Source organism: Epinephelus lanceolatus, chromosome 10, assembly GCF_041903045.1.
Source record: "Epinephelus lanceolatus isolate andai-2023 chromosome 10, ASM4190304v1, whole genome shotgun sequence".
Classification (NCBI taxonomy): domain Eukaryota; kingdom Metazoa; phylum Chordata; class Actinopteri; order Perciformes; family Serranidae; genus Epinephelus; species Epinephelus lanceolatus.
The window spans coordinates 11216712-11232538 of NC_135743.1; the positions used below are offsets into that span (position 1 = coordinate 11216712).

General features: G+C 40.2%; 1 protein-coding gene across 1 annotated transcript in view; it reads right to left on the reverse strand.

The window, feature by feature from the left end:
• Window positions 1–2180: 2180 nt before the first annotated feature.
• Window positions 2181–15827, reverse strand: part of dgat1b (diacylglycerol O-acyltransferase 1b) — a 31478-nt gene continuing 17831 nt past the window's right edge. Inside the window, exons 7-17 of the mRNA XM_033639605.2 lie at window positions 9767–9895; window positions 9298–9363; window positions 9080–9183; window positions 8443–8481; window positions 8189–8230; window positions 8019–8063; window positions 6674–6786; window positions 6311–6376; window positions 5747–5834; window positions 4871–4933; window positions 2181–3508 (exon numbers count right to left, since the gene is read on the reverse strand). Of these exons, the coding sequence (XP_033495496.1) occupies window positions 3359–3508; window positions 4871–4933; window positions 5747–5834; window positions 6311–6376; window positions 6674–6786; window positions 8019–8063; window positions 8189–8230; window positions 8443–8481; window positions 9080–9183; window positions 9298–9363; window positions 9767–9895 (905 nt within the window). The 3' untranslated portion in view covers window positions 2181–3358. The remainder of the gene's footprint in view (window positions 3509–4870; window positions 4934–5746; window positions 5835–6310; window positions 6377–6673; window positions 6787–8018; window positions 8064–8188; window positions 8231–8442; window positions 8482–9079; window positions 9184–9297; window positions 9364–9766; window positions 9896–15827) is intronic.

Below are 15827 nucleotides of genomic sequence, written 5' to 3' on the forward strand. Positions count from 1 at the left end.
CGTTGTTTAGAAGTGTTATATGGTGTTAGCACCACTAGCTGCTCGCTGTTGGCTCAGCCACCTCCATGTTGAGCAGTTAACACCTTTGGCTAGCGGTGTTTATCATGTTAGCACAGTTAACTGCTAGTTGTCTGCTCAGTCACCTACATGTTGAGCAGTTACCACTTTTAGCTCTTTTTGCACTGTTGTCTTTTCTTAGCACTGTGTATGAAGTTAGCACCATCAGCTGCTCGCTGCCAACTCAGCCAGCTCCAGTTAACACAGTTGAGCAGTTAACACTGTTAACTCTGTCATCATTGTTGCCACCGTTTAACGCTGTTTATGTTCTTAGCACCACTAGCTGTCGTCTCAGCCACCTACATGTTGAGCAGTTAACACTGTTAGCTCTGGCAGCATTGTTTCCGTTGTTTAGGGGTGTTTATGGAGTTAGCACCATTAGCTGCTAGCCACTGGCTCAGCTACCTCCATGTTGAGCAGTTAACACTGTTAGCTATGGCAGCATTGTTTCCGTTGTTTAGGGGTGTTTATAGAGTTAGCACCATTAGCTGCTAGCCACTGGCTCAGCTACCTCCATGTTGAGAATTGTGTCCAGGTATCATACACTTGGAGTTTCGCAAAAAGTCCAAGCCCCCAGGAACAAATGCTGGGCTTTAAAGCCAATTTGACATAGTAGCTGCAAACACAAAATGTAATGTCCTCATATGAGGACGCAGGGTTGCAGGAGGCTATGGAACCTATGATGTTCAAGCACAGCAGAGGTTGTACTTTTTTGGCTTCATGTGCCACTTAGCAACTTTAATAATAAACAGGACCCCGCCTCCAACGCTGTTTCCCATTCTGATACATCTATTATAGAGCCCCTTTAATGACCCATGAAGAAAATGACATGTAATTTTTACAATGCTGAAAATGCTGCATCTTTCTGCCACTCTATGAAAAAAATAAAAAATCTCAACAAATCTCTCAACAAACAGTCGTGTGCATGTTTCCAGTGAGTCCCCACATGAGCCCATGTCCCAGACTAGCTTTTCACCCTTTGATGGAGTCCTGTTTTTGGAAATAATTAATCTTAATTCTTGGAATTAAAAAAAAAACAAGATTGATGGAGAAAATAAAGTTCCTTTTTGCTGTGAGCTGATTTTCTATATTGTGTCCTGCAAAGCCGCGTCTCCTGTCACATCTACACTCTAATCCCCGCTGACGATTGTTTAGCCAAATGTCACACCAGCAGAGCACGTACACACGCCTACAGAAACTTCGTGATATGCCTCAGACTTGCTGTTTAATTCACTGTCAGGCTGACAAAATACAGGTTCACAGTCTTGTCCTCACATTTCTGGATGACAAATCTACACAAGCGCAAGCACACACAGTTCATGCCACAGTTTTGTGTCTCCAGCTGAGATGCCCAGTAGCAAAGTGGTAAAATGATGTTTATCACTGTCTTAAGTTTGATATTAAGCCTGGTAGGTAGCTTAATCATGATGAATATCACCGACTAATGGTCGCTTTAAGTCATTTAACTTGTGGTGTGTTCAATGTCTGTGAGTGAAACTAGTACAAGAGAATGTGAGAATTAAAACCGACTGTATGGACACAACAGAGAGACAAAACTGTCTAATAACAGACATAGTCACTCATAAAATTGGGAATAAATAGCGTAAAACAAATAGGCTGTATCAAGCTGTACTTAATATTAGAGATAGAGTATAATTTGCACTAAGAAGTAGTGGAAGAGCATATCAGTATGCAGTTTCTTAAGTCACTTATTGACATAGTTTTCACATAGCCTATACAACAGCATAACTGAATTCTCTAAATTCAGTTATGGCTTTTGGTTTTGGTGTGTCACCCCAAGATTTCCAGTGGCTCCATCTGGTTACCCCTATTAAAACTTTTAAGGGGTACCACTGATTGTGATTTGATAAATGTTTGCATACATTTGTCAGCCACTGTATAACAAATGTAGCTACTAAAACCTTGCTCTCCCTCTTCTGGCTCTCTGTGTGTACGAGTTTCAATGTAAAGAGGAGAGCCTGTCACACCGACCTTTAGCTTTTCATTTTGATTAACCCTTGATCTAATGAGAAATATCATAATTACTCACAATGCAAAAAAAACAAAAACAAAAGACTGATAAACCATTGGCACAAAATAACACACACTCTTAAACACAAGACTTAAATTGAATTCTGAATGTTTATTTTCAGACACACACATTGTATTTAGATAATCCAGCAGTCCAATGAGATAGAAGTACAATAAAAACACCAATTCAGTGAATTTGCATTGTCTGTTTTCTGCAAAAAAGTAATACAAAAAAAAAAAAAAATTGCTGGCCTGATTGGACGATTGGATGTGTGCTGTATTATTATGATGAAAAAACACATACAATAATGCTGGCCTTTTCATAACTGACAAAGTAAAACATCATTAAAAAATATATTGTACATTTATAAAATCCTACCAGCATCCATTCATTTCTCTTCGTGATGTTCCATCTCACAGTAAAACCAGACACATTCAGGCCCCTTTGGCTCACAGAGAGGAAACACAGTGGGTCATAAAACTCTCTCATAACTTTTATGAAGGCACTTGAATCATGTTGTCAACTTGACAATTGATAAAATTCAGCCACAGTCATTATACTGTCCATGCACACAGCTGAAGAGGAGCAAAGCCTCTCTGGTAAAACAGAGAAGCTTTTCTGCAGTACCACATGCAGGCGTTGATACATTTGGCAAACTGGCAGTGAGAGGTTTTAAAAAGACACTGGAAGAAAAATCACCTGAGTGAAATGCTAGATGACTACATCAATGGATACTGAAGTGAACTCTCCTGCGTTACAGTAGTTTTTCAAGAGTCAACATAGTTTTACAATATTTCCTCATGTTAGCAATTCTTATCTTTCCCAGCTTAAAAAATATTTTTTTCTGGGATGAAAAAACATTGCAGGAAGATACAACAGCCAAAGTGTTTTATGTAAACATGCTATGATCAGGATGTGATAAGTTCACCCTGACGTGTAAAGTACAGCATCCTTTAGTGCACCCAGTAGCTCCCTGATAGAGCGGGCGCCCCCATGTACAGAGGCTGTGCCCTTGCTGCAGCAGCTGCGGGTTTGGTCCTGACTCATGGCCCTTAGCTGCATGTCATCCCCTCCTTTCTACCCCTTCCATGCTAAAGCTATCCTATCAAATAAAGCCAAAAAAAATAATCTTAACAAAAAAAAAAGAAAGAAAAAAAGGGCGATATCTGTTGAGCTGCACTGGACGCAAGTGGTACTTCTGTGTTTGTGTGTGAACGTACAAGATGAAGGTGGTAGATGTGTATGTACATATGTGTGTGTTTGTGTACATTATTCAGACTCCTCTCTGTAGTTCAGGACGTAATAGTCGTGGACGTACATCAGGACGGCGAATGGCTGGCCAATAATGATTGAGATCCACACTGCAGCGTTGCCGTAGGCGCCCCGCAGGAAGCGACCAGCAATCCAGGCTAATGGAAGCTGATGGGTAAAAAAAAAAAAAGAAATTAAATAAACACAGTGGGCGATTGGGTTTTTAATGACTAATTACAGTCTCACATTTTGTTTCTGATTTCGGTTGTCCGAGTCTCAGCACTCTCTAATGAACAACAAACCAACAAAGTCAGCAAAGACCAAGAGGTAATTATACTGCCTGTTGTCCTGCTATATTCTCCGTAATACATCAAATATGCCTTGTTGTGTTAATGAGGTTATTAATTAAGTTAATGATACTGGAGCCAAGGCCAAACACAGAGAGCACCTTTTAAAATGTCCCATAGGAGTCAAAAATCCACTTGTCTTTATTTTGACTTTTAGTATCAATGGTGTATTTAGATAACTAAGGGTGACCTCAGATAATTGACTATTTGACGATTAGATCTTAGAAGCCTGATTCGACTGCCGAACTCACAGTTGAGTCGTGTAGTTGCAGGAAAATGTGTTGATGAAACAAAGGATTGTTCCATTTGTGTTATATAGGGGTGCTGAATTTCTGACTTTACATAGAACTGCTTGGTTTCTCCCAATAAACTAGAATTACTGCCTCGTGTTTGGATGCCTTCGCAAACCACTCAAGTTGCAGTTAACAGCTGTACTGTATCTGTCCAGACTCATATGTAGCCGTGACAGCTGACAGTGCCTCAAATACAGATGTTGCTGCAAAAGCTACATATTTTAAAACATGGATGCTTCACACACAGCAGCACAGATCTATACAATCAGCACAGGCTCAAGGTGGGCACCTGAGATTAGAGTCAGTGTCTGACCAAATGTCTCTCCTTCTGTTCCAGAGTTATAGCGTTGAGTAATGGCCAGAAAAGTGTTTGTGCAGAATTGTATGATGTCACAGTGAAGTTGACCATTGACCTTTTGGATATAAAATGTCATCACTTTATAATTATGTACTGTTAGACATTTGTGTGAAATTTTGTCATAATTAGCGCATGAAGTCTTGCGTTATGGCCAAAAACAGGTATTTTTGAGGTCACATTGAGCTTTGACCAAATTTTAATTAGTTCATTGTTGAGTCCAAGACGACATTTGTGCCAAATCTGAGGAAACTGCACACGACCTTCTTGAAACATCGCATTCACAAGAATGAGGCGGACACGCACATTTAACAGTGACCCTGAACCTTGACCACTAAAATCTAATTAGTTCATTCTTGAGTCCAGTTAGATGTTTGTGCAAAACTGAAAGGAACTCCCTCAAGGCTGTCTTGAGATACTGAGTTACCCCTATAGATTACAGTGCATATGACGCAGTTTTAAATGAAATAATATACAGGTTTGTTACGACCACAGTTGTAAGTTTATTTCATCAGTGACATGTCTTGGTTCTTACCTGCGCCATCATGCCCATGAAGGCCCAAAGTCTGAACATCCTGAGAGGAACACTGACCAAGTACTGACACCAAAACAGACAGAGAGACAAAAATCATTATATCAAATAAACTGCGTTCTCTACAAAATATAACTGAAGGGTGTTTTCACATTTAGTCCTTTTCAGCCCTCTGAACAGATTCAGAGTCAACTTTTTTTGCGAATATGTGAACACTCCAAGAGAACTCAGACCCCTCTGAAGCGAACCATACGAGCTGGTCTGAGTATGGTTTGCTTCAAGTCTGTGGTGAGGTTCACTTAACCTGTGCCTTGTGAACACAAAGTGCTCCAGGCTCGCTTTGCTCTTTGCCATTGTATTTAGCCCTCTAGATCACATGGTGTTGAACTGGGATGCTTGAAAAACCAGACAAAACCATGTCGGCCTGTAATGCTTGCAAGGAAGCAGGATGAGAAATAGTTTGGTCCACGGAAGATACTGCACGTCTTCAGATGTGGAATGCAGAATACATCAACCAGCAACAGTTTACAGCACAGAAACACTAAGGTTATCCTCCAATTTTAAGTCCACGTGAAAGCGAGGGGCTTCATAACTGCACTGCAGTGCCACATTTAAGTAAAAACAAAACTATGTCAATATATATTACACATAGGTTATAGAGTGAACAGAAAAAGGATTGAGGCCCCATCAGAGCTGAAGTTGACCAGAAAGAGAACTGAGGCCCTTTTACTGTTGGTCCACTTTTTGGTGCACTTTCAGAGGACTGAGTTCAGTTAATTTAAAAAGACTATATATGTGAAAACACCCTAAGATTTTGCACAAGAACCTGAAACAGGATTCAACGTAGGTAGTGAAAGTGGTCTTGGTCTCAGCTCTTACCTCATGGAAGAAAGCCGACAAGAAGAAGACAGCTGATTGGCTGACTATTTTACTAAATCCTTTCCTCAGCAGTGGCTTGTAGAAGTGGCTGCAAGACAGACAAAAAAACAGATGCTGAAATGGATGGATGGACATTTACTGTAAACCAGGATGTCAAACCCACTGATAAAGACTTATTTGTTTTGTCAGTCATTTAGTATTTGTTTACCTAATGTGTGATACGATATGTTGAAACATCTAAACTCTCATATGTGCTGTAATTCTCCCTCCCTAACAGGAATTCAAAGGAAATAGGCTTTAAGTAGCATTTCATTTGCTTTGTCTTGTTTAATATAACCTCACTGCATTTGCTCCTGCTGCTGTGTTAGTGCATGTGGAACTAGCTGCAGGCGCCGTATTTATTACCAGCACTTACTCTCTCGCAGCCAGATGAATCAATTTCCCAAATACATCAGTGTGCCTTGTTAAGTCTGTCTCCCTGCATCAAACCCACTGCTGTCCCCTGTGTTCACTTCTATAAATTTCATTGCTCCCTCTCAGTGTGTTAGTGTGCGAATAACTCACCGTAGACACCACTTGTGTACAGGGATGTTCCAGTTCTGCCAGAAATATGTCACTGTCTCAGAGTTCCTGAAAGAAAAGTCAGCAAATACAGTGTTGAAGCATTACAGGGTTTAAACAATTGATCTAAGGCATTTTTATCAATAATGATGAACATGAAAAAGCCTAAAATCTTTGTCGTCATGCAGGAGAAGATGAACAAATAGTAATTATCCTGCAATGCAGAAAAGGTGGGATGCATAAAGTGACTCCCCCCATTAGCTTTGTACAGTAATGAAATGATCCACCATCATACCTTCTCTTTTACATTTTTCTATTCATGAGTATGCATGCAAATCCATTCCCACCACATGCACATACACTTACCACCAGTCTCTGTAGAACTGTCTGTCTCCAAAGCGCAGCAGCTCAGCGGTGAAGTTCATAGACGAGTGGAAGTACCAGTAGAAAAACATCAGCCACAGCAAGTGATTAGGAACCTGGAGAAGGGTTAGAGGACAACATATATATGACTGTGAGACATTTAAGAGGAGATGTCCAAACTAACTGTTAGCAAAAGCCTGTTGCAAAACTCAAGCATGTTTCCTGTCTATACTCTCAACAAAGTCATGGTGAGATAACATACTCTTGTTACAGTGATGAATAACTTTACATGACAATAAGCAGTGTGTAACCCATGTAATCCTTCATTTGTGTAACAGTAATATTTGGTAAAACATCAGTGCAACGAAAATGTGATTTTGATTCTGATAATGTATTTATTAGCCGCTACAGTGGCTGTGGAGCAGTGTTATACACTCACCGGCTGTTCAACTGCTTATTAACGCAAATAGCTAATCAGCCAATCACGTGGCAGCATTTAGGCATGTAGACATGGTCAAGACGACCTGCTGAAGTTCAAACTGAGCATCAGAATGGAAAAGAAAGGTGATTTAAGTGACTTTGAACGTGTCATGGTTGTTGGTGCCAGATGGGCTGGTCTGAGTATTTACTGGGATTTTCACACACAACCATCTCTAGGGTTTACAGAGGATGGTCCGACAAAGAGACAATATCCAGTGAGCAGCAGTTCTCTGGGTGAAAATGCCTTGTTGATGCCAGAGGTCAGAGGAGAATGGCCAGACTGGTTCAAGATGATAGAAAGGCAACAGGAAGTCAAATAACCACTGGTTACAACCAAGGTCTGCAGAGGACCATCTCTGAACCAACAACACGTCCAACCTTGAAGCAGATGTACTCCAATGGCCTCCACAGTCACCAGATCTCAATCCAACAGAGCACCTTTGGGATGTGGTGGAACGGGAGATTCTGGAAATCTGCAGCAACTGTGTGATGTCATCATGTCAATATGGACCAAAGTCTCTGAGGAATGTTCCAGCACCTTGTTGAATCCATGACACCAATAATTAAGGCAGGTCTGAAGGCAAAAGGGGGTCGAACCTGGTACTAGAATGTGTAACTAATAAAGTGTCCGGTGATTGTAGTTGTAGCATGATCTTCTCTTAGGCTGAAGAGCACTTTTTTTTTTATAAGTGTCTGCCTTTTTTTCCCCAATTGTGCCCATTGAGAGGCGAGTGTTTGAGGCTGTGAACTGCCGCCGGACCGAAAAAATGTGATATTTTATGTTCTGGTCTTAAAGTCACAGCAAGCATGAAGACACACAGCGTCAGTGTCCACAAGTAGTACTATATTTATGTATGTTTTTACTCACAGCTAATCTTAGAAGTCTCTCAGTCATCCTGGACAGATCCATGTCCTACAGAGGAGAGGAGACACTCATAGATTAACAAATGATGCACAGCAGCACTTTGCATTTGAAAACAGCACAGTGCAATGTTGTTTCGTGCAGTATAAGCGTCACTAGCATTTTGTCTTACTCACCTCTAGTGGTTTCATGGAACTCTGAATGATGGGAATTATCCACTGATAGAAAGAAAACAAAAAGCAGCATTCAGACATAACTGGGAACTTTACATATTGTCTTGTTTAGAGTCATTTTTCCGTAGTTCTTCCACAGTTTGGGCAATAGAGGCAATATGATCACACAAACACCTAAAATCATGTCATTAATGCAATGTGAATGACAGTCAAATACAGCACCACACATTACCTTTAGATTACATTATAGGACATACCTGTTGAGTAAGACCAACTAACAGCTGGATGAGGAACAGCTGGGGACAAAAAAACACATCAATAAAGTGAGCGATCGACAGAGGAGATGGGGCGCGCATCAGATAAAGAACCATTCAGGCTTTTTTTTAACTTTTAAAGATCTTTTTTTTTAGTTATGTATCATTACTGGACTGTAATTCTACTAAACTGTTAGAACAGAGGTGGTTTACATGTCTAATTGTCTGACTGCTTACGTTCTTTGCCCTTTTTGGACCGTGGCATCACCATGTCCCCAAATTTAAGCATTTAATTTTATGTGTATAATATTATATAAACCGCTAATAATGATGGCAAAAACTAAAAAAAACAAAAACCCAGTATTTTCCCTTAAATAAGCAGCATTTCTTTTAATTCATCACCCTCTTCACCAGCATGCAAAGCAAACACTCGGCTGTTAAAAGCTGTGCAGGTGTTCTTGCTCTTTAGTACTTTATTGGGAGATGCTTGTAAAATTGTGAGAGCATTGACAAAAATACCCCAGAGCACTTGGATCAATCACTAACAGGAAAAGGTGGGGGGAGTGCTTTTTGACTTGAACATACAGCTACAGCAAAGGTGTTGTTTTCTGGCTGATGCTGACATGAGATATTTCCTCACCATCTCAAACAATCTCCTCAGCAGGAAACCCATGCGAATATTAGGAGAGCGGGGGAAGTTGAGCTCGTAGCACAGAGTTGGCGCAAAGACAAAGTAGTACATGTCTACAGAGATGGAGAGGACGCCAAAATGAAACACATAAAACAGAGGCAGTGGAACATGGTAGAGACATTATCAATAAAACTTCATAAAAACACAAGAAGGGTGTATTTGGGTACCTCTGATGGTGAGGTTGCCAGGGTAACACACCTCACGGTTGCCTTTGAGATGCTGTGCGGACGGACCTTTGGGCAGAATTCACACACAAACAAATGAGACAAAGTAAGTGTCAGCCAACATTGTTTTTTATCAGTCAATTTCATACAAATGCAGAGAAAATAATTTAATGCAATTAAGTGTGGATGTTGACATGCAACAACTTCTGTTACACAATCAAATTTCCACACAGTCCTGCGACAGTTCCTGTAACTGTCAAACTTCCATTTTATCTAAGAGCTGCAGGATCCACTATCTGCCATTAGATGTCACTGTAACAGCATGAGCACGGGGGCTGAGAGTTCATTTTGGGTAAGAAATTTGAAACATACACAGAAACTGAGCAAAGAGCCATTCTCAATTAGGTGTTAAATTTAGTAAGCAACCCCTCCCCGGCCAAAATATGTCGGTACATGTATGTTTGTGACTTACAAGACAGCGACCTGGCCAGTGTCTTGGCCTTGGCAGTGCTCAGCTCTCTGCACCACATGTTGACGTCCTTATAGGAGTAAAGCTTTAGGAAGAGGATGGTGTAAGTACCAAGAGTGAAGGCACCGCCAACTGTTATAACAGAGAAACAGAGAGGTGATAATGTGAAAACATGTAACCAACTGATGCACTGTATGGGAGGATTAGAAGCAGGGATAAGGGGAAACCAATAGAGGGTAGAAAAAAGGAGGGAGGAAGTGAGGAGAGGATTGAGAGATGAAGAGACCAAAAGGGGCGCACACATTAGACATGTTCTGTCTTTACACTCGTTACATGTTAGTTTTTATATTGATTTGCATCAGACTACCGGTCAGAAATGCTTTTACTCTATGAACCAGGAAGCTTCTTCTCTCTTAGCTGTTTCTAATAATATTGGAACTAAAAACCAATACATTTAGTTTGGATTTTATGTGGTGTTTTATAATTTTATTATTCATTTAAACTGATTTTATTGTCATCTTAATTTATTTAACTCGTTTTATGTTTAATTGTTGTTGCTCTTTTATGTTATTAATATTTTACTATTTCTAAAGGAACAGTGTGTAAGATTTAGGGTGATTTAGTTGCATCTAGCAGTGAGGATTGCATATTACAACCAGCTGAAACTTCTACTTTGAATTCCCTCAGTGTTCATTGTTCGGGAAGTTTGTACCGGGAGCCAAATTATCCTCTGTCTCTTCCTCTCCAAGACAAACAGACCTGTGTTTAAAACCAGTAAAAACACTTAACAAAGAGAAGGGCGGAGGAGGGAAAGGCGCAAAAAGAGAGATGCCAAAGTGGGTGTGGTTAACAGTACAGGGTCATCCAAGGGTCACCTTCCTCTGTCTTCATCAGGCTGCCAGAAACCATAGCAACACTTAACATAAAATGATACATCAGCACGCTGTACTTCTCAGAGTGAGTCAGTCAAAACCTTATAGATCCAGTTTTAAGAAATGTCCCCCCCCCCCCAAAAAAAAAACAAACAAACACACACACATACACAAGAATATGAATGTAAATTGGCCAACAACTAAAAACAAGTGCAATCTGAATTCATCTATTGAACAACCAGGCCTGAATTAGCCGATTAAACCACACATTCAAAGTTAACATAAGAAAAGACAGCAAACTTTCTGATGCTGCCGTTACATAGGTTAAACGCTGCACTAGCGGATCATCTCCAGAGTCTGGAGCTGCTCTCCTTCTGGTCACTTCAACATCACTAGCCTCACTAGCACAAGCTAACAAAGCAGGTGTTTTATCAATGCTGCTCGTCGTGGAAGGGCTGCTAACTACGATGGCTTATGCTAAAAACACAACTGGCCCTATCTAGAGCCAGTGCTTGGTTTGTCAACTCTGGGCTACTGTAGAAACATGGTGATGCAACATGTCGACCTCCTACTACAAGGACCCACTAACTATGTAGATATAAGCGACTCAATCTAAGGTAATAAAAACACATGACTTGTGTTTTCAGGGGATTATACACTAAAGTAAACTAGTTATTATTAGGGCTGTCAAGCAATTAAAAAAAAATAATTTCATTAATTACATGCTCTGTGATTAACTAATTTAAATGAATCACATACATCAAATTTTGCTGTGAAAGTATTTAGATGTGTTTCGTATTTATGTATTTTGGCAGATGTGTCGTAGTAAAGCTGCTGGATTTTAGACACAATTGTCCCCTTGTCCTCTACCACTGAAACTGGTCTGCAGTCCATTGCAAACCATTTTGTAAAGGAGTTAGTAGGTAGACTTACTCAGTTTGCGTCTGAACGCCTGGTCGAGAGTGGCTCGATGAGGCTGGCTGCAAATGCTACCATCAGAGGCTGTGCTAGCTCAGACCTCTGGGTTTGCTGCTAAATGCTTTGTGTTGAGGTGATATTTCAGGCTTGCAGTACCCGATGCTACGAAGATTCCCTACTGCAGAAATTGCAGAAAACGTTGCTCCTATCAACAGCTCCATCTGGGTGTTTGTCAAATATAAATGTTCCATTCATGGGCCAAACAGTGTCGTCTTGTCTGCCTCCATCATGTGACAAAGCTACTGTGGCCTTCAATGATGCACCAGGTCAAACTGCACTACAGCATGCGATTAATCAGCGTAAAATTTTTTAAAGCGCAATTTTTTCTGTAATTATTTAACTGACTTAACGTGTTATTTTGACAGCCCTTCTTATTATATTATATTACATTGCTGCCAATATATCCCTTTAAATCCTTCACACTGCTGTGAATCTTTAATATCCTTTTTGTCAATGCCTTGTAAAGCACTTTGAAGTGCATTGACTTGTTTGAAAGGTGCTTTGTAGATAGAATTTGATCGATTGATTGAGGAGAAAGTGAGCACAAAGTGTAAGAAGGAGATTAATAATAATAAATGATAAACAATAAATTAATACCGATGCAAATATTAATAATAATAATAATAATAAATGTTATTTGTAAAGTTATTTCCTAGACCCAATGTACCAGATGCAAGAACATAAAATAAAATAAAATGAAACATGTAAAGCTACAGATAGATACACACACAGAGATACAGGACACATAGAGGAGGTGAAGGCAGTGTTAGCTGATGTAGGGAGAAATAGGGACAGAATGGAGAGCAAGAGAAAAACAAAGAGAGAGAAGGGAAGATTTAAAGAGTGGGGAAAGGAAGGAGAAGAGAAGAAGAAAGGACGTCATTTGATCTTGAACAAACAGCAAAACAAGCCCAGTAAAATAAATCATCTGTATGAGAGCAGGCTAACTATGCCAAGGACATTATTATATAGTTGCTGTGTTTTCCAGTGTGTGTGTGCACTTAAAACTGTGTCAGTGTCAGTTTTTGGGAGTCAATATTAAAAAAAAATAGTTGATGTGAGATTAATGAATTTATTTTGAAATCTTTTAGTGTGCACTCGTACACACACACAAACACACGGACACACAAACGCAGGCCAACTGAGCAGTTTGCCTACCAGGGGCTTTATCAATATTCACCATATGCTTGATAGCAGAGGATCATGCTGAACAGAGAGGAAGACACACACCAACAAGCATACACCCACACACAGTCATACATGTGCACAAACAGACACACTAATAAAAACTGTTGTGCCAACAGGGTGAGGTGGAGGTTAGCACACCTGGCATCAAACTACAGCAGATCTTATCCATTAACCATCTGCCTCTTTGGCTCTATGTGGCTTCGAGACAACTAGATTGGCTCCAAATGTGAATACTGTACATAGTAATCATAGAAACACAGAGAGGTGGAGCTTAGGTGAGAAAAAACATACCAGAGGAGCCAATTATCACCCTCTCACAATTTCTCACCGAAGCCATGAATGTGTCTTTAAACTCAAAACCATCCATGTTAAAATTTAAAAAAATCTGACTGTACTATTTTAAGTTGTTTTTCTCTGCCAGCAGACTCCAGACTGACAAAGACCTGAAGCCTGCGCTACAGAGCAGGGTTAGGGGTTAGAGAGGTAACCTCAAAGTTAACCCTGGGTTTTCAGTACTACGAAGCTTGTTCACTTTTTCCTGTGATAAATAACTGTGGTAACTTAGCTGACAGCTAACGTGCTCCAACTCTGACCAATCAGATTACTGGAAAAACTAGAATTACTACCTCGAGGTTGTGTGCCTCTGGTCAAGTTGCAATTACAGTTTACGTTCAGGTCTGTCCACAGTCATATGTAGCGATGATGTGGATGCTTCACGTCCTCACGTCGCCACACAGAATCTAGTTTCATGAGTTTCAAGATGGACACCCAAGATTAGTGTCACCAATTCAGTATCTGACCAAATGTCTCCCCTTCTGTTCCTGAGATATGATGTTGAATAATGGCCAGAAATGTATTTATGCAGAACATTAAGATGTCGCAGTGAAGCTGACCTTTGACCTTTTTGATATAAAATGTTCAGTCAATTCATAATTTTATCCAATTAGACATTTGTGTGAAATGTTGTCTTAATCTGTGTATGAATTATTGAATTATGGCCAAAAACATGTTTTGTAAGGTCACAGTGACCTTGACCTTGATTCTGATAAGTTTATTCTCAAGTTTTAGTGGCAATTGTGCCAAAGAAAGAAATCCCCTCAAGGTGTTTTTGAAATGTTGTATTGTATAACACTTCAGCCACGGCATCTCGGGTGCAGAGGCATAAAATTATACAGACATGGACAACAGTCTGGAGTGACAGGTAACAAAAAAAAAAACCCGTTATACTGCTAGATATGCCACGCTCAGTTAACATGATACCTATTGCATGTACCTCAGATGACTCAATTTGACACACCTCCCTTTCAAGCCTGTGCGACACGGATTATTGTCTAGGTTTGGATCTGAGATGTGACCTTAGGAGCCTAAAAAGGTGCACTATGTTTGAGCAGCAGCACCTGTGTGAATTGTTTTGCTGTGCAGAGGATTTCTGCTTCTCTCATTCATCACACTGACTACGTTTACACGCACAAAACATTACATTTTTCATCCTTATTCCAAAAAACACAATATTCCTACTAAGCTGTTTACATGGCTAATAAAAATTAATATTTCACTAACACTCCCTTGTACACGCAGCCGTGCAAACTCTGAGTAACATGTTGTACTCTAACATGTTGTTTATCACGTCAAAATCTAGAAAAGTGGAATGGCTGGAGCCGCTTGTTATTTTTCTTCTTTGCATCAAAATAGGATTTTTTCAAAGTTCAGTGGTGGACTTGTTAAGACCGTGCAAACACAGCCTCCCTCTCTCATTCCTTCAACCACCTCCTCGAAAAGGTCGGTGTTGCAATATTTGCGCATATCAAAAACCTGTTGACATCAAAGTCTTTAATGATGTTTAAAAGTAGGTGTGCTTCTTGTGCTTCTGACCAGAAATGCCAGCTTTTCTTTTGGGCATGCATCTCTACACCAGCCTTACAAACTGTTGGTGGTTTGCACACAACATATCCATGACAACACACAAAGCTGACCTTAAACAGGCAAGAGGTTGTGTGTTGCAAACTGTGGTGAAACCCCCAGTTGAGACACATATTCCTAATGCACTGTATACATGCCCAAATAATGTTTTTAAAATCTGAATAATGCCGGCGTAACCACGTCTGAATGGTGAAATGCTAAATTTGGAATTTTGGAATATCTGAACAGAATATACTGTTTGCGTGACCCATATCCAATGTAAACGTGGCCTCTGAGAGCTGTCAGAGTGCCATACACCTGCTCCCTCATATTTTACTTGCTGCTTTCTGTCAGTTGCTTCATCAGAACATTGGCGAGCTGTAGGTTTTATGACAGAGAAACAGAGTTCAACAAAACAGTTTCACACCTCTCATTGTACAGCAGCCCACTGGTTAATGTAGAGTGCTAAATAGTGACTGCATGAGCAGAGTGTTACAGTGCATTTACACCTACTTAAGAACACATCAGGTATGCAGGGCTACACTGTATGTACACCGTAGATTGTCTGACTATACTGAGAAGCGTATAGAATCAAACTCAGAAAAACACAGCTACTCCCTATTGTTCATTCTGAACCCAAGAATTCCTTGTAGCAGACTTGCACACAATTAAGGACATCAGAAGATCAGGTTCCCCTCATCACTCCAGTATTCCTCAAAAGAAATTTAAAACAGTTTGAAATGAAGCTTGATATCAGGTCCTTGCTGAATGGCTGAATACTGGTTGCATTAACAGTGTACAGTAGATGCACACACATATTGCTACATATGCACACACACACAAACACCTGCCCTCTGTCGTTGCCCTTCCTGTGTGAACAGCAGCGCAGAGAGGAAAACAGACAGACAGATGGACTGACTCCTTTACGCCTTCACCTCCCAGTGAGAGAACAGATGAGAGGAGAGGAAAGGAAATATACCAAAACAGGAGAGGAGCGGAGAATTAAAACAGTAATTTTCTTGGACCAAATAAACATTAGAATGTGTGCAAAATGACACCAGAAACTCACTCATCTGTCTGTCTCATGGACAAGGTAAAGATAAAGGTTGTGTCCCAACTGATGTTTG